Here is a 25,232-nt window from a genome sequence, read left to right as displayed (position 1 = left end):
GAAAGAGGCAGAAATATTCATAGCATGAAGGAAAGCTTCGTTATATATGTATGAAAGTAATTGACCAAACAGATCACGTGATTCTGAGGTGGAAATTCACTGATTTCTTTGCTTCCCATGGCGGATCCACCAGGTTTAAATAAACCATAATTATCCTCTTTCAGCCCATCAATTTGGTTTCATGACTCACAGCATTACTACTGTTTTTCACTCTTCCTGCTTTTTTAAATCCTGTTTTCAGGCTTTTTACTGATAAACCTCAGTACTGAACAGCAACCCCATTAAACAAGGAGAGGAACTGAGCAGTGAACAAAGCGGAGCGTAAATCAGCTTAGAAGGCCGAGCGTTTCCCCGGGAGTTAGACAGAGAAATGGAGCTGAGGGTTAATACTGGACTTGGAGGCACCCGGTCGTGCAGACAATGAATTCATCTCCCTTTGAGCAACATTTGTGCAACTCCTTTGTGTATTTATGGATTTACCTTTCCATAACTCCCTCTTCTTGTTTCCAGTGCTGCTGTGCCCGCGGGTGTGGACGTCTCTGGAGAACGGCAGGGTGACGGCGAAGCCTCCCGGGCCCCCCGTGGAAGGAACCGTGCTCCATTACAGCTGCCACGCCGGCTTCATCCTGGAGGGCAGAAACATCAGCCATTGCACTAAGCTGGGCAAGTGGGACGCGCCTAAACCCACCTGCCTGTGTGAGTGTCTCAGAATATATCAGGTTTTCCATTATACTGTGCCTTCTAGCAGAATTAAGATAATTATGTCATATAGTGGGATGGCATTTTCTGTTACACGAGAGATTCAGCGGGCGAAGCGAGCCGACTGACAGCAAAGAGCGTAATTAATGACACTGAAACTATGACTGGAGCCATGACTGGAGTTGCAAATGATGGTGATGAATCATAGTAACAACTGGAGGCTATAATTTACTCGGTGAGGAAAAATATTGAGCCTTTATTGATATTTTACACCTAAAACAACAAATTGGTTAATAAATAGAAAATTAAAACAGCAGCTGCTTTGATGGCAAATTAATACGTGGTTTCTGCACCAATAAAAGAACACTGATGTATTTTAAGACCTCGGGAGGAATAAAATTAGGTCTAAACAACTAATTATGTGAATAATATTCAGGCTTTAATAAAGAATGATAACTGGGTCATTCCCTGGAAAACCAAACGAGTGCCAAACATGGAGCGAACCACAGCTAGAGGATGAGGCTGGTAACAATGTAGGCGCAAAGGAGGCTTTTGATAGGCTGTCACCTGTCGCACACATGGTCATATAGACCTGGGAAGTTTGCACAAAATTGACTTTTTAAAGTTTTCTCCAGTAAATGAATCAAACATCCAGGACACCGATGCTTCTTTCTGTTCCAGGCATTAAATTTATGCAATTTAATAAAATATAATCCATGACATTAATGCTCATAGCTGGTTACAGGAATCAATCAAACATGAAATATAAAATACTTACGGCCTTATTTAGGACTTTTTAATGAACTGGCAACCAGTCTCTGGTTCCAGCTTCGCTAAAGAGCAGATTAAATTCTTTTTATACTAATTTGAAAACCTTTATATTGAGACACTACAGGCAAAAACAGCACTGATCCATTTCTGGATTCTGACTTGATGCTTTCAGGCTAACAGAAACAAACTATACAGAATATTAGGCATGCACTTGAATATTTGTTTCTGTAAGATTCGAGCTGGATGTTTAATCTCAGCTTGGTCATGTGACATTTTGTACTTTGAGTAGTGTTCATCATGCTTCAGTTTATCTCATTTTTTGCTAATCAGCAACTTTGTTATCTAGAATGAGCAACTTTTCATCCCCCTTTAGGAAGTTTTTCTCCTTCTCAAAGGCACGTAGTGAAGAATCTGCAGCACTCCTCTGCAGCACAGCTCTCGCAGCCATTGCTCTCCCGCTGCTCTCCCTCTCTGTTCTCATGCACAGCCTCTATGTGGGAGCTGCTGCTGTGCAAAGTAAGAGACTGTCTGTAGCTTCTAATTTTCCCTGTCAGTGATCATTTTACATGTAAATACAGCTGAAATCACAGCACAGTGTAAGCTGTGATTTTGTCAGATTATGTCACAGTATTAAAATCTGACACGAGCTCTTCCACCGAGGTTCTTTGTTCAAGGTAATTACAGGCTTTTTTAAAATGTTGAAATACTTAGAATGCTTATCATCTTTACTTGTCTGCCAGGCATCCTTCTTGCTCACCGCAGTAATAATCATGTCTCAGTAAACCTCATGTTGCAAAACTTTGTCACTAGATTCAGCAACTCTTATACCCCCAAACCAAAGTTTTTCTTCCTAATAAGCAAAAAACTGGGCACGCTCAGTGAGACGGAGGCAGACCCCCCGAGAAACATCAGGTGTCTCTGAGTGGCTGTCGAACAGCTGTTATGGATTTAGGTGTTTCTTTTACTACAGTTTGTCTGTTAGATGTTTCTGCAAATCAGTGCAACTATGTAAAATATTGAATTGAGACATTCAAATTTTACCTTTAAAAATATAAGCAATTAGCTCAATAATTGTGATAATACACAATAATCCAGCAACAAATAATAATGTAAACATGAATACTATTTAATGGCACTATGTGTTTGCCTTACACTACTGTTCCCTTTATCTATGATGCATATTCTAAAATGGTGTAATGCAAATTGCAGTTTCCAATCATATCTGCGGAGCTCTGTTCATTCCTGATAGGAATTTTAAGGCTGATTTAAAAATCACATATTTCAATATAATCACTTATATTTTTTTCATCTTTCAGACATGCAAAACATAAAGAAATTATGTTCAATTATTTATTCACCCATTTATGCTTTGGGTGACTAAAAACACAACAGGGAATTTGCAGAGTGCCCTCTGGTGGACAAACTATGCAACATCAGCGGTCATGGAATGGAAGAAGGGTGTTTCCCTCTGTCACAATAAGTTTAAGTCCTTGAGCAATTTAAAAGCTGATACTGTTAGACGGGTAGATAGCTAATAATACTGGCCTACCAATAAATTGCTTGGGCTCTTCTTTTCGTCGTCATTTTGGGTGCAAGTTCTGGCTGTGTGCTCTAATTCTGGTAGTTCACCGCAAAACATTCAAATTAAAGCCTGTAATGAAAAAAATCCCAATAAAAATGTATTTGTGTTCTTGGAAGTAAAACCTTGAAAAATCAGACCAGGAAACATTTTCATAATTAAAAATATCACAGTGGCATAAGTAATAAACAGCTGGGGTCATAAATGGCTCTACTTGGTCACTTGAAGGTTAAATAGGATTTTCCAGATCCCAGAAAATTGATGTGACAGTTTATTCATCATTCAGCGCCTCCCACCTCCCACCTGATCAAAGTACAAAGGGGTGGGTTGAAATCTGGTACTTTTAGCTACTTTATTTTTTCCAGCATCTTTGATCCCTCATAACTCCATACGTACAGCAGATAGCTGCACAGTCCTTTTAGGGCTGAAAGCCACATTTAAACTGTCAAAACCCACAACCAAATCAAGTTTACAGCCACAAATGGGTTTGTTATCGCCAGCACAGCTTTTTCTCTAACCAGTGATGAGCATCTTATATATGAGAGGCAAACTGCACCAGTTTAACTAACGTCTGTGATGTAGAAGAACAGAAACAAGCACCGGTACCCTGGATGTTGATTTATTTTCTGGTCATTTACTGAAGAAAAGTTTAAAAAGCATTCTGGGTAAACTTTCAAGGGTCATCTAATCACATGGCAACGGTAGCTGCGCTGGTTGGAGCATCTGAAAGGTTTCTTTTTGATACCAGGCTCAACTTGTAGCAGCGATTCTTTGATTCCTTTTGAATCTTTTAGCCAGGATTCCTTCTGAATGATTCCCTCTGAATTATGGCTGGGAGATTAATTAAATATACTAAAGGTATTATACCAAGAAATCTGCTGATTTTCAGTGAGCCAGGTGGAAACTTTTTTTAATATATAGATATATACTCTGGCCTGGGGGTGAGGACAAGCATGCATGTATTATATTTTAATTTTCTCCCGAGTGTCACTTCCACAGAATCGCTGTAGCCCAGTATTTTACCACTGCTCACTTGGGTTTCAGTCTGCCTCCCGAAAATAGGAGCATTAGGCTTTAAAGATGACAGATAATTGCAAACACCTGCTCTCCCATCAGTGGAGCACTGTTGCTAAGCAATAAATAATGCAGCCAATCACAGTGGAAATCCTCAGAGGGTCGTCTGTACCGTTGGCACGGGCAGGTAAAGCCAATGACGTCCTGTACATGAAACAACAGTCGGGAATAAAGAGCCTGAGTGGGTATTAGTGATGTCACTGACGCCCATCAGTGTTCTCAGTTACAGCAGATGGCGTGTCCGCTGTCGGAAAAGATTTGTTCAAATTAGTGCAAATAAATGAGGATTTTGGAAACAAACACACACACGCACACACACACACATAGATGAAACAAACAAGTGAAGGAAACAAGATGCCAACTGGTTATCAGAGGAGTTGGCATGGCAACGAGTAAAGTTGCTATGGGAATGGTAGTATTAAAAGAGATGAAAGAGGAATTATCAGCACAGTTGGAAAGTAGGGCCCTTATTGTATAATCCCTAAAAGTCTAGATTTAGAAATGCTGACCTACATGTGTGAATGCTTCAAATAGACTCTGAAAGTGCATTGAGACAGTTGTTTGTGTTGGGCCTATATTAAATGAGGTTTTATAGGTTTTCTGTTGGGTTTTATATGCTATGTGTTGTTCATACTATTACATAATAGGGACTTCCAGCCAGGCATTGCTGCTCAGCATAAACCTCTTGCAGACCCTTTCACAGGATAACTACGGTGTTGTATTGCTGCCCCCTAGTGGAGCAAAGTAACATTGAACACTTTCAGTTAAAAACTTTTTTTACCCACTCACTCTGTTGGAGCAAAAAAAAAAATCTGAATATATTTGTAATAAATTCTTCTTTTGTCCTTTTTCTATTTCCCTGCCACAGATGACAGAAACTACACAGGTAAGAACTTATTGTTTCCTAATTTTGTGATTTTGAAATCTGTTAACCTCGGTCAGCTCAGCGATGACCTGTTGAAGGTTACAGGGTTAGATTAAGGTCACCGAGTCTCAATCTTTTTCTGCTGTAACCTTTATAACCTTCCCAATTTTATCAATCATTAACACTAACAAAGGAAGATTAATTTTACTTACTAAAAGTTGGCATTAACCAAAAATAAACACAACTTATTATCCATTAAAAATCATATTCATGCAGCCTAGTTTCACTTTGTTCTGCACTCGTTGCTCCTGCCCCATCTGCAGTGGCTCTGGGCAACAGTTCTGAGAGTCACCAGGATCCCGTCCACTCCGTTTTTATGGAATTTTTGCCAAATGGAAAAGCTGACAATAGAAGAACTCTTTGCTCAAAATGCATGTGTAACATTTTAGCCTCGTGGTTGTTAAGAGAGTAAATGATAAGGACAAATATCAAATCTATTCAGTAGTGCAACAGACAACCGTCACCTCAAGATGCTTTGTACTGTAAAGACACTGCAGTGTTTGAGAAAAAGCCCCAATGATCAGTCCCACCCCCACCCTTGAGCAGCATTTAGAGACAGTGGTGAAGAAGAACTCCCTTTTAACAGGGAGATATTTTAAGCAGAACCAGCCTCGATGATGGGCCGTCTATCGATTTGTCAGGGGGTCAAGAGAGAGAAAAGAGAGAGAAAACCCCCAAAACAGACAAAACACAAACTGCAAAAGACCGTAAACAAAAGTCACATGACTGCATATTTTGCAGAGAAGGACTGTTCAGTGCACTGTGAGAAGTCTGAGTCAAGCAGCAGCAACTAAGAAAACTGATCCCGCCCTAACTGTAAGCTTCATCAGAAAAGGAGAGCTGGAAGCCTAAAAGTGCCGAACATGTCTGTCTCCTGAATCCAGACTAACAGCTATGGGCTCTGCGTCCTATTCTACCTTTGGAAACTCTGTGAAACACAAATAAGCCAACAGCCTGAAAGTGAAGTCAGATAATAGTGTGAGGTTTTTAAGATACGACGGAGCCTGATCATTCAGGACTGTGTAGAATTATTATTGAGATCATTTTGGATTTAACAGGGACCAAATGAAGCTAGTATGGGAGGAATCTCACTTTTAGAGTGTCACGCGCTGCCGTGGCAGACTGTGTGGAGAGAGTAGAGGACCCATGTGCAGACAGAAGCAAGTAGACAAAACTGAACTTAAAAAACGAGCCTTTATTTAGGGCTGAAAACTCAAGAAAATACAACAAGGCTAAACTGCGGGAAAACCTGAACATAAACTGGGAAACTATGACTCTCACTGAGACTTTATACTACGAGTAGACAAGATAACAACTATGGCTTGACTGGGAAACTGTGACAAAGGGTAGGGAGGGTAACACAGACAACAGGGAGGGTAACACAGACAACGAGACACTGAACACAGGAAGACCGATCTCCACAAATGAGGAGATCAGGGGAAGTGGAGACGTATGAGGAAACAGCTGACTAGAATGAACATAATGATGCCACAGTGGAAGTGTAAACTAAGCACATAGAACATGGAAACAAAACTGTCAAAATAAACAGGAAACATGATGAGATGCAGACACGACAGGAATTTGACAACAAGAACCACAGAGACATAAAACATGACAGGTAGACCCATGAAGCAGGGAGACTTAGAACAGGGGAGAAGACACAAAAGGATCCACAAACAAAGGACAACAACAGCAACCTGTGCATTGTAGAAATTAATTAGATAAACTAAACTGAAACTAGAAAACCAATGAATAACAAAATACAATAAAACTCAAACACTGGGTCACACGACCCAGTACCGTGACATAGAGCACCCTGACATAACAGGTTATATCCCGATCACCATAGCAAACACAACACAGGTCAGCTGTGCAAACCCAGGCCATGAAACTCCCGACACACAGCCTTTGTACTGATGTTAATGCTCTGCAGTTACTGAGTCAGCAGAGAGCTGGCAACTTTTATGCACTATACACCTCAGCACGCTGTGACCCTGCTGTGTAACCACCGTGGTCTTACACTGCTACGGATCCTAAATGCTTCCATTGTGCTATAATACTACTTACAGCTGATCATGGAACAAGAAGAAGAGAAGATTGTTCGGTGATTTGTTCGAATGACCATTTACAAGATGCTTACGTTCAGTGATCTGTTTAGAACAACCACATTCTTTCACAAATGTTTGTAAATAGTGAAGCAGATGACGTAACATTACAGGGAATCATTCAGTTATTAAAATGAGTATATATACTATTTTATAATTAGCTTTGTAATGAAGCTCATTAAGCATTTGAAAACTCAACATGGCCATGAAGAAGCTGAAGTCTGAAATTACTTTTTTTAACAATACTGTTTATTTCAGTCACATCTCCTGTATAAACCTCTGCACTTCCATTTGATCCTATTGATCCCAGACTCCTGCAGCCATATGCTGAAGTGTCCTTGGGCAGGGCACTGAATCCCAAATACCCTCTGATGCATCCATCTGGGTGTGCATGAGTGTCTGTGGATGCAGCAGTGCTAAAAAAATTAAAAACCTACACATCATACAGTCCATTTAGTACACAAACAGATTCATTCTTCCATTCTCATATTTAGCCTACCCCAACATCTAACTATATCTACACACTTTATCACCTTCCTTTGTGTTTGCAGTGCATCCTTCCAGTGTGACATAATGTCTGCTAGCCTGAACCTAAATATCCTCCATTGTCTTTAAAAATAAAATTCTCAATAGAATAATCTTTTCCTTCTAATCCTTCTGTAAGATGAGCACAAACAGAATAGATGTAAAGTTGTGCAGATGTTTCGTGACATAAAAGTGGACACTGAAACACAGAGCCTCTTTGGAACGTTGCCAAAAATCAGTTTACATCAGATAAAATCAACTTTTTAAATACATGTCAAATCATCACAAATATGCAGTGTTTCAAAGAGTAGACCTCAAATCATAATATATTTCATAAACAGACTTCCATCTTTGATCTCCCATCAGTCCTCTAAGTTTGACACCAGGCTGCGGTGTGTCTTTTTCACCAGAAGAGGGCAGAAGAGATCTTTGAGGAACCCCCCCACACTCGGGCGTGTCTCCATGTGGGGCAGCAGTGGCCTGAAGCACCAACAGGCGCTTGTTCTAACTGAAGGTTTAAATCCCCACACCAGCTGGAAGATCTGACTTGAGGGCATGAACAGCTTTGAACAGCTTGTCCAACTCAATATTTTTTTTTTTTACTGCTGTGATAAACAAGATCATAGTTGAAGCTGTTGAGGAAGATAGTTTTCATATCTTATATCAGAAAATGCACACATTGCAGAGCTCACGGGCTCTGCTCCAGTTTCCAACGAGCCAATTACATGAAGAAAGGTTCTGAGTAAATCCTTCATTTATGACTTTGAGGACGGTTTCATTTGCTCATTAGTGAGGAACTATTTTCTGCTCATCTAAACGAACCCCCCTGTGTCTTTTCTTAATTGTAATTCCAAAGTTTTAATGGAAATTATATTCTTATTAGTTTGTTGCTAATCACTTTTTCTATGCCCTCTCTGAAGATTCACTTTTTGAAAATGGACAGGATATTACAGGGATACAATATTAGAGGGATGTTCTGCTCACGCCGGCCCGCTGCTACACACAGCGTTACTTAAAGACAGAGTTTAAACTGTGCAAGTTCACAGCAGGTCGTTCTCTGAAAATAAACTAATGTGCTTAGTCAGCCTTCCCTGGTAAAATAAAGGGTCGACGCATCTACAAGAAGTGCCACTTGATCTGACCCCTGGCAAGAATCATGAATACATTAGTAACTGTTGCAGGATGGTTCGCCCTCTTGCACAGTTATGTCACCACATTAGGAACTGGCCACGCTTTCAGACAGGTTATTCAACCTTTTTTTGTCTGGTGTTCTCCCAAAGACCTGTCAGATGGACTCCTCCATCAACACCTCCTCTCCATAAACTGTCAGTGGTTCATTTCTGTGAGCATATTTGAAAGGTACAATGCTGTGCAAAGGTTTTAAGCCACCCCTCATTTCTTGACATATGACATCCAAAGAGCCAGTCTTTGTTTCTTTTAGGTGCTCGTGAGCAGCATCCAAGCAGAGAAAGGTACCTAACTCGAAGGATAAACCGGTGGTGTGAACATAAAAGAAAATTTTAGCAAAGAACACATTTTAAATTGTATCTTTAGGCACTTTGTTACCAGCAGCCTACGACAAAAACACATCATTTGTTCCCATTTTTGTTGAATCTATGAAAAATACCAACGGTAACACAGTTTGACAGACATAAAATTGTATCTTTGCACCAACAAGGTGATTCCAGAAGAACTATTAGCTGAAGACTTGGCATGTCACAGTATAATGTGTAGTGTGTTGTTAAAAAATTGAGGGAAACTGGACAAGTGGAGGACTAAAGCAGAAGTGGCAGGTCTAAAGAAAAACAAAACATCGACAGTGAATGAACAATATCTGAAAGTCGTGTCTTTAAGAAACAGGAAAAATCCATCAAAGATCTGACACAGGACCTGAGAGATGCATCTGGACCTTCGGGTGATCCACGTACTGTTCACTGAAGCCTCATCACAAACGGTCTCAGACGTTCAAGAAGCCTTAAGGATGAGAAACTGGGAGAAAAGACTGAACATCAGTGGCAACTGGTCTGCTGGAGTCTGATGAATCCCAGTTTGAAATTTTTGGTTCAAGTCGTGATCAGTGTGTAAGGAGAACATCAGGGGAGAGGCGCACCAGCGAGTGTCCATGGGGGAGGTTCTGTCATGGCTCGGGGCTGCATTTCAGCCAGGGTGTTGGAGATCTTTTCAAAAGTGATGAAACGATGAAAGCAGCGAAGTGGCCTGAACAGAACAAAAGGCAGAAACATCCAAAGAAGAGCTTTGAGCGTCCTTCAAGAAGCCTGGAGAACTTTTCCTGAAGACTACATAAAGAAATGACAAGAATGCTGCCTCACAGAGCTCAGGCTGTGGAGAAGAAAGAAAGAAAGCTTTTTTTTTTTTTAAATGCTTTTTTTTTTTTTTTGCTTTTTCATTTATGTTAGCACACTTAGATTTAGGATTCAATAAATCACTGCACACAGTTCCTATTCTGCCAGAAATGAAGGGCGGCTCAATGCTTTTGTACAGCAGTTTTTTAATGCTAATATGAGACAAGTCGGTGCTTCCTGAGGAAATATGTTGGTTAAGTAGAAAATTCAAAAGAAAAAGATCAAACATTTTTTACCACATCCACGGATGAATATTGGTGGTGAGAGTTAAAATTTGGAAAGGGTCATTTTAAAAGTACCTTATATAACTAACAGTTTAACAGTTATGATAAGCAAACTAGTTATCTATAACTACAGGTTTGCTAATTCAGCCCTTCGTTTACGTTTCTGGTGGACACTTTTTCATTATGCTACTTTTGCTACATTTGTTTCCATTACTGCTAACTAACGTTTACACTTTTCTTTCTATTTTAACTTTCAATCACTCTTTTTAATAAATACATTTCAACTGTTAACTCTTAGTTTATGTATTAGGCTGTTTTCATCCTAAACAATTTCATGTCTTCGTCCATAACTTTAGCAAACAAGTTATAATTTTAATTTGTACGTTTAGCTAAAGAACACCATTAGTGCTTCTAAAGGAATTAAGAGCTAAAGTAGCCTAAGTAGGTAGTTTTGTCAGTTTGTTGGTCTGTAGCATTCAAGTGTGTGTTAACACAATGCCACAGTCTTCCCAGGAATGGAGAGAGCGAGCTGCATGCCAGACTCTACAGGCTTCAGTTAGCATGTTAGAATCTTACAGCTCATAACACTATAATTGGAAAAAAGGCTTCCCATTAAAACCAATGGGAGTGCTCCCTCCACCCAGTTAAAATGCTGTGGTTGGCTGCGCATAAAGGAACACCACCATGATGTGAGAGACTGATACATGTGCATTGATTCTTTTAGTTTACAATTTAAAATTTGACCCTCAGTTAATAATTTCAGACCTTTACACTTTTAGTCTTAACACTTAAAAGAAGCAGCAATACCAACTCATTTAATAATTTTAGCCAGCTAGCTTATATGTTTATTCATGAACGACTGTATTTGTTCATTCAGGCTTTTTGCTAACAATGTTATGCACACTGTTATGAAACATCCTTACTTTTCTCTAATACCTTCAACTTTGGTGAGCTTCTTAACAATTTTCTGCACAAACCTGTTCAGGTCCACTTAATTCTTCAATTAAACTCTAAAATATGTTTTTACTTTTTATATATTCGTTAAGACAATCTGTCTGCGTAATCCCCCGGGGTACTTATACCTCTAATTGGGAATCACTGCCATAGATTCTTTTACAGAGTCTGTGACAGAGACCCATAAGGCTGCACGTACACATCCTCTTCATAGTCCCACACAAACAGGATATACAACACTGAACTCTTAGCTTTATGCAGGCAATGATAGGTGGAAGAATAAGTTGCCGGTGAAAAACTTTGCAAATGTCACAGACTTAACAAACACATAATTAACTAAGCAACAGAGAAGACTGTTTCCTCAAATAGAAATTTCCATCCACTGTCTCAACACTGACCTCCTTCTAGCTCTGCTCTGTCTCCACTCCATGTGCCATCACCGCCCACTTACTGCCTCCTCAGCGGGAGAAAGGTTAATACCCTGCTCCTGTCTGAGTCTGCTCAACCTTGTGTGTGTGTTTCTGTGTGTAGATGCAACAGGACTGCATCTAGTTTCTGTTACTGTTTCTCTGACAACAGTTTAACAACCATATGCGCCCCTAGAAGAAAGGCAGCAAAAACAGGGGCATAATAATCCATGGAGTCTTTTTTAATATCATCAGATTTTAAAAGAGCTAAGAGGCTACGACATAATGATGGCTGGCTTATTTCTATTTATCTTTTGAAAACCAACAATATGCTTCAGCCCCCTGATCATTCCTGACTTTTCAACGCTGTTGTGTTAGCACTTGGCTTCAAGCTCCGACTGAAGACATAAATCTTTACAAACGGAAAAAGAAAAATTACCCTCTTCCTTCGAGCCTCGCATTTGTCTTTAACCATCAACAAGATTACCTGGTGAAGGGTTGTCATTTAATACAGACAAAAAAAAAAAATCAGCCTTCACCTTTTTTCTTTTGGATGTGTGTGTCTTTGGATTTTTGCTGATTATTTTATTTAAACTTGTAATTATTGCTGCACAAAAACAAGCAAAAAAGTGTAATTTGTTGGAAACGATGTTCAGTGTATAAAAAGAGTGCTTTTGTAGCAGGATGGTGCAAATGGGCTTCAGTTTATTGTAATTAAAGCAAATAAAGTGGGCTGAAGGATGGTTTATGTGAGCTCCACAAACTTGGTAACACAATCAGCCTGGGACAGCCTTTAAAATATTGTTAGATTTCAAAGTGTTCTACATGTGTGTGTGTGTGTGTGTGTGTGTGTGTGTGTGTGTGTGTGTGTGTGTGTGTGTGTATATGTGTATATATGTATATGTATATATGTATGTGTATGTATATATATATATATATGTATGTGTATGTATATATATATATATATATATATATATATATATATCTCGACTTAAAGGAAGCGCCTTCAATTAATTCAACCTGCAGCCATTGTTCACCTGTTAGAAATACGTCTCTGCCTCAAGTTTCCAGGAGAACATTGCTGAATAAGCAGCATGGGAAGGATGGCATGAGAGCAAAGTAACAGAGAAGTTGGACTGTTATTCTGAGCAAACAGAGGTATTCTCTGAGCCAAATCAGGGCCAGTGCATGAAACTCTAAAGCCTTCAGCGGTTCAATTCATCAAGCCTTGTTCACTGAGAGACAGCAAAGTAGGTTTATCACAGATATAGAATTTACTAAATAAAGAACACAAGAGCTGAATCAGCCAAAGTCAAAAGAAAGCTGTCTAGCTGTGGTCTCAGAGGATGAGGAGCGTCTCGAAACCATTTCCCAGGAGGAGAAACGAGGACAGAAACTCCAGTTTACAGATGAACCCTGGTAAAGATCAGTGGCAGTAACTTGAGGCTGAATGTAAGGAGAGAACGAATGATGCCAGAAAGAGAAAAGTTTGTAGCTGGACACCTGCAGTGAACTGACTCCACCCTGGCTGAGGAGAAGCAGCTCTCTACTCTGCAGAGATGTGCTCCACCCTCTGGTTTGCATTTTTGTGGGGAAGGATTCGTGCTGCAGCAGGATAATTGGCACAATCACAGCTCAAAACTTTAAGGACCAAAGAGTGACGACTGCCGCAGACTTTCCTCCACATTCGTATTACGTCAACCCCGCTGAAAGTTTACGAGGACACTTAAAAGTCAAAAATTCCCAACCAGAGGGATAATAAGAGAGAGACACAGACATGACACTCAAGGAATTATGAATAGACATGAGTGAACTCTGAGGCTGTAAAGATGGTGTTAATCTCACCCTGCCTTCAAAGAGCCAATCAACAGTGGAGCTGTGAAACATATGATCTGATCATGTTGTTGCACTGACGCACACAGAGGTTTCAGATATGTGTTGGCAGCCACTGCTGTCTGTTCATTATTGTAGTTAAGAGAAGTTCAGTGTGCTGCCTATTATTTTGCTTACTTTAGCCATGATGTAAATGAGCGTGGCATTTGTTCAGGGCCTTGATTGTTGATTGTGATTGCACTCTGGATCGACTCATTAGTGAAGCTGTAATGTCACAACTTTGCACAGTAGAAACAAAAACTTTCTTTTTATGCTCGTCGGAAAACTTTTTAAGACTTCTAAATCGGAACAAACATGATGACACATATTTGCAGCCTGATACCTATTGATTCACACAGGAATAAACATAACTGCCCAAAAACCTCGCTCACTTAGTTTGTCATAATATGAGACGAATATTTACAGCCTCGTGTAAAATCGTCCTTCTTCTTTTTCCGTCTTCTTCCGTTAGAGGTAACACCAAATCAGATAGAAGTTCCCGTTTGACCCTTTCGCAGTCAGCTCTTTTTCTTTTGGTAGAATAAATTTAGTCATGAAAAAAATGTACCTTCACACCTCATTAATGTTTTCTGAGTTACAGGTCAGTTTTTGATCCCACATAACTGCACCAGTACAGAAGACAGCCACAGGAAATCTTCAGGGATGAAAAACATCCATTTAAATGACACGTTTAAAGAAACAAATTGCAAAAAGAGCAAAAGTTGTTTAATCAAGGTGATATGAGTATGAATGTCACTGCTCCATTACACAGCCATAAGCTACTTTCATGAGTTTTAAAATTGGATTATTATATATGATGAAATGATCTGGATACAGTTGATGAACTGTCACACATATGCTAGAACATGCTTTGATCAGCCACCTATAGTTTTACCCAAAATGCAATTTTTAAACTTTTAATAATCAGAAAACAGATCAACATCTGCAATATTAAATTGGAGCATTTTTGTTATTAAAGCTATAATACATCCCCTATAGCTCTCCCTCTGTGTATATTGATTCTCAAAGTTGCTTATTGAAAAAATCACGCTGAACAAAATTCAGGTTGGCTGTAAAATAGATTTAGTTGCTTGGAGCTGAAATGGATTTTTCCACCTTGAAAATGTCATGTGGGCTCAAAAAATAATGCCAATGATCAAACGGAAAACTTCATCCCACCTGTCTGCACTTTGAGGAAAAATATTTATGGCCTATTTGTAAAATTTTGCATGACTTCATTAAATATACTAAAGTTACTGTTTAAAAAAAATCATGTGATGGTGAGGGGTCAGGTGGGAGTCGCTGATTAAATGATTATCAAATCATGCTGGGATAATGTGAGTTATCAGGCTTCAACAAGCTTAGACTGAACATTAAGCTTCTCATATATATTGAAATATTTTCTAGTAAATTCAAAACTAATGCAAAAAAGGAGCATTTTCACTCCCAGCCTGAGATTTTTGGATGTCACTGCAGCTGCTGTGAGTTTAGGGTTGCCCCAAAAAGTTGAGCCGCACATTTAAAAAAAATAATTTACCTCAAGTGTCACGCTCCTCACCTCATGCAAATGTGAGTTTGAGACCCGCGCATGGCAGTAATGGATTTCCAAAGCACACGAGTAGCAATATTTTGGCAGAGGAAACCTTCTGACAGTGAAGCAGAAGATATTCTAGATGGTTTTTTTACTGGTATATTTATAAAAAATACACAGAAGTTATGTCCCAGTGGAATAGTTTTATAGTTAAGCAGTGGATTTATTATTCTTAACAGAATCCACTCCGCCCCGATACTCAGGCAAGATAGATTTCTCTAATAAGTGAGATGCTGCAGAGTGGAGAGAGCTGCTGCAGGACAAATTATGTAATGATGACACTGTATCTAAGTTAGTCCTGATGAACTACATTTTTCTAGCATACTGGCCAACATTCATGCTTCCATAAATCGCGCTCTTTCAAATAATCCTGGCCGGCACTTCCACCACAAAAGGAAAAAGTTGCACGCTGAAAAAACCGTACCGTATATCTGAAACATAGATCTTGGGAATCCTATTTTCCCCGATATCTATTTTTCAGCACATCGATTTGGATTTCTGCCAGCGTAACACGTGCTCCGCAGGTGGAGGCGAATGTAATCTGTCTATTGTTAAAAAGGAAACAGTATTTTTCCACTAACACGTCTACCAGGAGGAAAACAGGCCATTATTCTGAAGGATACCCATTGTGCAAACTGCAGACACACACATTTACAGTACAAGGCGCCTCATTAAAGCAGCTCAGCAACATGTTACAGCACTCATTTCTCCAATGCAGCTTTTTCAGGCTGTGCCTCAGCTAATGTCTTCTCCCAATGTGGCATTTGCCACCATGGGGGTTGTTAACAGTGCACCGTCCGATGCTGTCGCATCTTGCCTGTCTTGGCTGCAGGCTTACGGAGGGAAACAGCATATAAAGTTCACAGCTGAATAATTGATGGTGTGTTGGATGGGTCACGGGTGGCAGCGAGGAAGAGGAGGTGGAAGTGGAAGGCAAATGCCAGTAGATGATCACTGCACTCATGACAGCCTGTGAGGGCTTGTTAGCAGCTGGATCTGAATAGCTCTCTGCTACACGGAGATATCCAGATAATGAGATTTGGGTAATGAACCAGGGTTATATAATAGTCATATTCCATCGCCCAACTACAGAGAGATTTTAATTTGGCCCGGAGAAATAATGGTCTTCTTCTCAATCATTGCAATGAGTAATTTTCAAAAGCTAACGCTAACAGCACATTGCAATTAGAGCACTTACACAAGAAAGGCAAAAACAAGACCATAAAATGGAATAAGAGTGAAGTCAGTAATCCAATAATGCTTGAAAATGGCTAAAAGTGTCGCCACCGCCGCGACGATTTTCTGAGATTTCAGTTTAGATAATAAGCTGTTAAGTTTTAGCTCTATCATTCCTCAAATGATTCAAAGACATCGAATGATCTCCCAAAACATCAAACATTCATCTGAAAGAGAGACACAAGTAAAAGCCAGTTGAGGCCCGATTCTACGTGTGTGTTTATCATCCAAAAGGTGCGAGTGTGCGTGTCTCTGTGTGTCAGAGATACCGACAGACTGTGCTGAATGTGAACAGAGGGTTCAAACAGCAGGTGTGCAGAGCGTCCAGCCTCCCTCTCATCAACACCAGCTACATCGCCGTCACCACGCTTCTCAGATCGAGATGAAGGCAAATAAGATCCGGCGTGATTGATGCTGCTCGCCACGTTTAGTGCTGATTTCTTAAAGCGGCTTCGGTAGCATTTTTAGACTTGATTGTGGAAGAGAAGGCAGAGCTGGCAGAGGTGGTTACAGATCAGAGTTACACGTTACTTGTGTGCTCGTCTGGTAAGCGTGGAGTGATCAATTTGAGGTCAAACAGCATTGAGGCATAGGTTTTCTTAGGGTGAAATTATAACATTTTTCAGCTTATTCAACAGCTTTCGAAAGACTGTAATTCAGAGGAAAGGCCTGAAGAATGTCCTGCTTATACCTCGCATAATGATTTTTTCAGTCTCTCTCTATATAATCTACTGCTTATTTTTTCTCTTAATCTTCTGGTCTGTAAAATGTCAGAAGAGGTGAGCAGCTTTCCTAAAGCCATGACATGTCTGGTTTTGTCAGACAATCAGCCTGAACCCACAAAAATATGCTTATTAAAGATAACAAAAAGAAGCAAGCCTTCACCTGAAACAGGCGTTTTACCTGTTTTGGTATTTTATATAGAAGTGCAGCTACAAAAATGAAAGAATATGATCTTCATGAAGAGGTTTGTTGCATTAAACTGAATTATCCCAGATCTGTGATTTAAAAATCCGATATTCTGATATATCAGTCCATTTTTTTCTTTCTAATACACAAATCACAAAGAATTTCCAACATTTGTTATGTGTAGTTTTGCATTTACTTGCGTAGCGGCTGCCGGACGCTGCTCAGATCGGTTGTTGCCTTTGTGGCATTCCAAACACGCGGCTGCCACAAGGACGCTGCAGAGTTCCCTCTGGGCAAACAATGCAATGTCAATACTCAAAAGGTGTTTCTCTCATCTCTTCTTTCCTTTTCAGTTTTTGTTTATTGGCTGTTATGAATACAGATACTCATAGATTGGCGCATAGCTAATATTGGCCAATAATATCAGCCTGCTGATAAATTGTTTGGGCTCTACTTTTCTGTAATGGAGATTTACTTGCAGTCCTCCAAAATGCCAACAGCATACAACTCAGTGTCGCTTAAATTACATTTTACTGTTAAAAAAAATAACACTGGTGCTACTGTCCATTGTTACCTCGAATTCTGACCTCAAAACAACGCCTCCAGCATTGCCCCCCATCACGGCTCCTTCTCAGTGCAGAAACCATCCACCTTCTCTGAACCTCTCAAATACAGCGACAACCAAAATTGTCAGAATCAGATCGAGTTCAGATCAAAACTCCAAGTTCCTTCCGGTCTCTTGTGTCTTTCTTAGTTCCAGCACTTCCCTTCTTCCTCTTGATTTCTTTGGGCCAGTTCCACAGTCAAGGCTGATGCTCAGAAACACCCGCTGCTTGAACTCGGGGAAAAGCTCATGTTTCACTCTAATCTGTGCTGCTGTTAGCTGTTGATTTCTGAGGCTGGTAACTCTAATGAAGTTCTGCTGTGCAGCAGAGGGAACTCTGTGGCTTCGTTTCCTGCGGTTATCCTCAGGAGAGCTAGTTTCATCACAGTGTTTGATGATTTTTGTGACTGAACTTAAAAAAACTTTCAGTCCTTAATGTTTTCCAAATAATTGACCTTCATTTCTTAAAATAGGCTAATGATGGACTGCTGTATCTCATTAAGGGACCAGGACTGTTTTTGCCATGCAAACACTACATCAGCACAATATTCAATCATTCAGGACGAAAAAGTTCCACCCGTTAACCTTTGAAAAGGTTCAGCTGTGAAGTGGTACACATTCTAAATGACAAACTCATGAAGCTGGTTAAGATACTGACAAATAGGTGCAAAGTGGTCATTGAGACAAATGGTGGCTGCTTATCTTGGTGCTGCCTCTGAGACACTGTTGTTAATCACATAAAGCCAGACTCCCCCCCCCCTCCTCCCCCCCTGTTAAGGATAAGTGGAAGAGAATGGATAGATGTGTGGACATAAACCTAAACGTGTTGTTTAATTGAAGAAATGCTTCGTTTTGCCCCACAGCGCAGCTATTCTCAAACTTAAGACTACCGTGACCCATTTTGAAATCTGAAAATCTTCCACCCAAGCCTTTAATCACAACTCTGATCATGACAAATCTAAGATGAAGTGTTTTCTCTGTTGTCTTTTCATTGTGATCTCCCTTGAAAATCCTTGAAATTGTCCTGGAATTACCACTGATGAGGATATTCTTAAGTCTAAACTCTTCAAACCATCTCGTCTCTCTGGCAACGACACCATATCCCCACGTCGTCACAGGCTGGACGACTGTACAGTCACACATATAAACACACTGAAATTCATTTGCTTGTTCAGGCTGAATCTCTGAAACAGCTCCACCTCTGCTGCCTGATGCTGTAACTACAGCGCCATTCAATTCTTTAACTTGATTATGAGATATCCTGTCTTAAATGTAACTGTTTAGCTGGCAGATTTAAACCATTATTACTGTCTTTTTATTGCTGTAAATGATTTCTAATGGCTCACCTACATTTCATTCAACATCTACAGCTGTGGCTCAGACTTTGGAAATGACCAGTGTTAGGAAAAGAACAATAGAGAGAGAGAGCATAGCCTCTAATGAGTTTTAACAAACTTGCGATGTGTTGTGTAGATGTCCTTGTCGTCCCTTTGAACTCAACTACAAATCAGTCAGTTAACCCTGCAGTCACGTTGCATTTGGTTATGATTTAGAAAACTGCAACACTACCAGCTGCTGACACTGTGGAAACAGCTCTATGGTCAGAATATCCAGAGACTTTATAGAACAACAGTATATATTAGTAGTCTAACTATGATGTCATACCAAAGTCATACTATTGTGTTGTCATATTATCCTATAAGATGTAATGCTTTTAGAATGTGTAAATAATATATTTCCAGTGCTTTGTATCCTGCTGCAGTGAGGCTTTGGTCTTATGTTGTTGTTAGTGTTGTGCACTCTGAAGGGTCCGAGTACGGGATCCACGGTGGACGTTATTGTGACATTACCCAACCAAACTTTGATTGTAGAGACCGCACTATTTACCCATACATAATTTACTGTTAACATTCTTTTTAAAATATATTTTAAAAATCGTTTTTGAAGTAAAAACTGAAAATGATCGAGCTTGTGACTAGAAGTTTTCTTTTTTTAATATTGTGTGAGGGTAAACTGGAAAACTTTGGACTAATAAGATGGTGTCACCTTGGCATTCTCAGAACTGTGCTGGGAATCTTTTATTGACATTTTTATAGACTAATAAAAAAATCAATTAATTGGAAAAAAATAACAGGCAGATTATTGAATAAGACTTCTCTCAGTGCATCATTAAATCTAGACGTGGAAACACTGGAACGTTAATTATATGTAACCTTGACATTTATGACTCTACAAGAACTCAGCTCAGTTGAGAAAAGCGGCTGAAATATAATTGAATGCCACTGTGAGTGGGATCAAACTGTGCGGACATGTGACCACGTTCAGCAGAGGCACTCACTGAAAACTAACCCAACAAGTTTGTTCTGTTTTTATTGTGTGAAAAACTGAAGCGGCTCACGCTGACACGAGTTAGCTCGTTATATTGATCATATATTGCCTGCCCGGGCCTCCTGTAGGCTACCTGTTAAATACCAAAGCTTGTTTTTGGCCATTTGTTGATCAGATATTGATTATGGGCGCACATATGCAAGAAATGCAAAGCCAAAGAATGCGCGTGTGTGCAGTGGAAGCAGTGCTTAAGTTAAAGTCACCGTGCAAATGTCAAAATCTTTGAGGAGGTTTAGCCTCTCTCTCTCTCTCTCTCTCGCTCTCTCTCTCACTCGCTCTCAAAGCTCGTGCAGGCTCGCTCTCTCTCCCCTCCTCGCTCTCTCCCTCACACTCAGCCAGCCGGTGCTGCAGTGGCTCAGTCGCAGAGCGCTACCGCGGCTGCTTTTCCGCGGTAACTCGTTTCATCCGTCGGGACACGACTGCGTCCACGGATCGTAGATGCAGCCCTCCGTTTGCGCCGCTTCGTCTCCAAACACGCACCCGTTCGACCCGCTTGACGTCTTCTGCGCGGACTCCGGCGTCTCGTTCGTGCGTCCCGATTGCGTAAAAGTCGTAAGTAGCTAAGGGACGCGCTGTCCAATAATCTTGATCGATCGCAGGCCGGAAGCACGCGTTAGTTAGTTTGGAAAATTGTGTCGATGTGCGCGGAGATGGAAAGTTGACCGCGTTCTCACATGATCGCCGCGAGCTCTGCAAAGTAAACGACTCTGTCCCGAAAATATCCAGCATGCAATGCATAATTAATCAAGCATTATGCACAAACACACGCCGATTAATTATTTACTCGATCTGCTAAACACTTGCAGTTTAAAGTAAATAGGTGTCCGCCACAGTATCTGCAAAGCGCAACATAAAGTCCAAACACACTCCAGGGCAGCCGGACACGTGTTGAGTTCAGTGTACGTTTAGCTGTGGGATTGTTCAGAACAGCCCGACCTTACAGCTGCAGCACCGGGGTCAAGCTGCTCCGGTTCAGCTCACCTTGAACCATGCTGGTAATGTGCACGAGTCCTCCGCGGGCAAACCGCCCAGCCCGCGGCCACGCGGCGCTCCTCCGGGCATCTCTCATAATCCTTCTCCTCCTCTGGCCACGGCCGTCTGCAGGCAAGAAGAAGCTGTACATCGGAGCGCTGTTCCCCATGAGCGGAGGCTGGCCGGGCGGTCAGGCGTGCATGCCCTCCGCTCAAATGGCCCTGGACCTGGTGAACAACAGGAGCGACATCCTGCCCGACTACGAGTTGGAGCTCATCCACTACGACAGCATGGTGAGTGCATGTGGAGGAGAGTCAGAGGAGGTGCGCACTTAAAGTGATGTGTGTGTGTGTGGTGTCAGCCCCTGAGGGATGTCATGATCTGCCTCTCAGATTATCACGAGGGCTCTTGTCATTTTCTCAGTTCTTGTGAGTGTTTTGTTCAATTCTTTTCTGATTAAAAACAGAGAAAGAAATCCTGGCTTTTATTTCCAGTTTTCCTAAGAGTCATTGCAGATTTATGAAATTATACTGGCTGTCTTTTTTTTATTTTTTAGGATTGCTGGTTTTCTCCAAAGTTAAAGATCATTAGGAACTGCTTTAATGACAGCTCACCTCATCAGGGGAGGTTTTCTTTGAGTATTGTAGATTTTGGGGTCATATTTTTTGAACATCATACTCTTTGTGATGGAAGCGTCTTTACTGATGTTTGCCAAATACAAAAAAATCAGGTATCAGGTGAAAATGTCACTTTTTCTAAGGAAGTGCTTTGGTTCTTTCATGTTTTTATCTATGGGTCACCCCGCTGACAGCTAACCCCCCAGAGTCTTTGCACTCCGTGCCACATTCATTTTGCTAAATGAGCAAACACACCTCCTGCTTGTTGCTCATCAATCATTCATCATGGTGGTATTTTAAAATGTCAGCATTATCGACCAATATAAATCCAATAATCACCCCTCCAGCTTGTTCAGATACTGCCCTTTTTAACCACCCACGCCACCCAAATCAACCTTAATCACAATCCGGGTTATTTCTGTGAGTGAATAATCCTCGTCTTTGGGTTCTCACTGCTGCATATCCTGAAGTTTTTCACTGAAAGGAAGTGTTTTTCTCAACAGTGGGATGAGTGCAGACACAGATTTGTTTAAAAAAAAGCAATCCTCTGTCTCTTCTCTTGAGGGTTGTTATCAATCATGCTGCAGGACAGATGCCTGGAGAGTTGGCTGGGGCACCAAACAGTTAACTGCACAGGGACTGGTTAGAAATTTGCTACGAGCTTTATTCTGATTGGTGTACAAGGCTCTGCATTGGAATCCTGTTAAACAGAATAGCAGGGAAAGAGAGCATGTGTGTGTGTGTGTGTGTGTGTGTGTGTGTGTGTGCATGTGAGAGAGAAAGAGAGCAAGAGTTGGCATGGCAACACAGTTACTCTTGAAGCACACCACAGAAACAAACAAGGATTCAGCTCTGTGGAAATATGTGTGCAAAATCATACGCTGGATGTATGCAGAGCTGATGGCACAGAGCATTTTGTTAGACATACACCTCGTTCTTTGCACTCGAAACAGATTAAATACGTGCGTGTGTCCTCCGATTACAAGTGTAGTGAAGCAGGCATCTGCAGACGTAGCAGCCATAAACATAAAAATAAAGCAATGAAGAGATTTCAGAGGGATTGGAAAACATCTCTCCTCGTGCTTCAGGAGTCGCTGGCGCCTCCGGCTCGCGAAATAGATGCAGATCCTTTTTGAAGGGAAAAGCTCAAAGAGGCTGGTGTAACATTGTCTGAATGATACTGGTTAATTCCTTGATTTTAAGTCCTGGCGGGGAGGAGGAATTTATTGCTCCTACTCTGGGTACAGTGTGGTCAGAATGAGGTTTTTACTTTTTGATTGCAAACGTTTTTCACCTGGCTGGAATGGTAATGAGGATGACAGTCTGAAAACCAATTATAAAGAAGGAGATTAATTATGATATTTGCATGCAGTTATGAGAACCCATTCCACATCCTTGTTTGGTCTGAGAAGAGATCGCCACATTTGAAGCACAACTTGGCGAGATTAAGACGAGGGTTTAAATGGCTCTTTGTTTGCATCTCGAGATGAAGGCTGCGGAGTGTAATTATGCATCAAAGACTCTTAACTGGAATTTATTATGATGAGAAACTTTTATTGCATCTCTAAATGATTAAATAAAAGAAATGCATCAAGGGAGACCTATTATGCATATCTTCAGGTCCATATTTTTATTTGTGTGTTCTACCGGGGTAGCTTTGCAATTAAGAAACAAACATTATTAACAATGTGATCCTCGTTCACCTTAGTGCAGCCCCATTTTCGCTCCTCTTTCCTTACAGCTACCTCCCCTTTTCCTTCTGATTGGCTGTTCCTGCAAAACAAAAGGTGGGTGAATACTGTCAAAGCTGTCTGACGTTGTCATATTTTGGATATCTGCTTTCTTTGACATCATAACAAACGAAGAGTAGAAAAGACAATGCAACTCTGAATAGCAGACCGTATAGGAAAGATGGACATAGCCTCCTGGTTCTCAGTTATTGGTTAGCAAAGTTCTTTGTGAAGCCTCAATCTGAGTGTTTTGAGGTTGCTGTGAGTTTGGACGTGACGAATGAGCCGTGGATCAGACTGGGAGAAAGAAACTGAGAGATACTGCAGTTTAATAGGCTAGCAACTTGCCACAGCGTGCGACTGAAATTTACGACGACGAGAGCCGTTTCCCCACAGACCTATAAAACCAGAATAATAGGTAAACAGAGGAAAAGAGCTTCACTGGCTTCTTTCGGAGCTGGACGCTACGTCCATGTTTGAGATGCAGCCCAGCAAACATGGCTCAAACCCCGATGTCATGTCCCTGGTCATCTGATCTGAACAGTAAGACAGACGGGTGTTGATGTTGTTTCGAGCTAAACTACAGGTTTAGTGTTTATCAGATTATGACAATGAAAGAATGAAATGCATTTGGGCTTTAAAATTTGGTTACTTAGTGGTAAAACAGACATTCATCTGACAGCTTCTCCACATAGAAAAAGTAGTATTACTACTGTTGGTATTGGCCTGTTTTTACAATATAAGCTGAAATTTGAAGGAATTTACATTCTTTCTCATTGATATTGTGCTAAACGTAGCACATCACAAACGCTGTAGCTCTGCTCCTTGTGCCCGTGCTATGCATCCTGTGATGGGAGTCCAGTTAGCTCAGTAGAATGAGAAATGACCTTTGTGGAATATACTTTTTCTTTCTTGCAGCAAAGTCTAACAAAGACCTCCAGGCCATATTCAATGTGTATGTTTAGCTCATAAGAAAGCTTTGGTCTGACTTTTGTTTTCAAAGTGTTTTTCAACCACAACTAGACGTCGACAAAAGACCACCAGCTTGCAGTTATTCAACATCTACTCAAGAACTCCCACTGTCTACACTCCTGGCCTCATAGCGGGCAATTGTAAGGTAGTCCAGCACGAGTCGGGCTGTACAGAGATGTGGAACAAAAATGTAAATTTCACGGGGTAAACTTTTTTCTTCTGATTTATAATAGTGCAACAACATATATATATAATTCCATATTTATATATTTGCTTTACAGTTAAATGCTTTTCCTGGATACTAAGGATGTCACAGCACAGGTCCACTTAATAGCATCCACCATTTTGATTCAGGCATGAAGCAAAGGACTTCTGGCAGCAGTCACCTTCAGCCGCCAGCACAACCAGCTGCTCCTTATACACACATGGAAATGTCTGTTGTGGTGCTTCTTATGTGTAGTTGTTATTTAGAATCACATGGCACTGAGAGAGGACGTCCTGTTGTAAAACCTTTACAGACTAACGAGTGTTTATAAGCAGAACCACAACATTTTACTGGTAAATCTGCAACAGTGTGGATTTACTTCAGTTCAGACGCTTTAGCGATGGTAGATCTGCAGAAACTAACTTCAAATGTGGACATGTTTGTCCAGGAGCAGGTGTAAATGATTATTTTAGCTGTTTGGCTCTATGCAGTCCCGTTCATTGAGGGCTA

The 25,232-nt window shown here is 40.7% G+C and overlaps 1 protein-coding gene across 2 annotated transcripts in view; it reads left to right on the top strand.

Annotated features, from left to right (window-relative positions):
* Positions 1 to 25,232, top strand: part of gabbr1a (gamma-aminobutyric acid (GABA) B receptor, 1a) — a 125,273-nt gene that overhangs the window by 23,229 nt on the left and 76,812 nt on the right. For both annotated transcript variants that reach the window (XM_084944414.1, XM_084944415.1), the window contains 3 exons: positions 511 to 696; positions 4,992 to 5,009; positions 21,331 to 21,491. In XM_084944414.1, the coding sequence (XP_084800540.1) occupies positions 511 to 696; positions 4,992 to 5,009; positions 21,331 to 21,491 (365 nt within the window). The remainder of the gene's footprint in view (positions 1 to 510; positions 697 to 4,991; positions 5,010 to 21,330; positions 21,492 to 25,232) is intronic.

This window comes from Perissodus microlepis, chromosome 11 (genome assembly GCF_051167445.1).
Source record: "Perissodus microlepis isolate ML-2025 ecotype Zambia chromosome 11, ASM5116744v1, whole genome shotgun sequence".
NCBI classification, from domain to species: domain Eukaryota; kingdom Metazoa; phylum Chordata; class Actinopteri; order Cichliformes; family Cichlidae; genus Perissodus; species Perissodus microlepis.
Note: the sequence above shows the minus strand (reverse complement) of the source record. Positions and strands in the feature narration are given on the sequence as shown.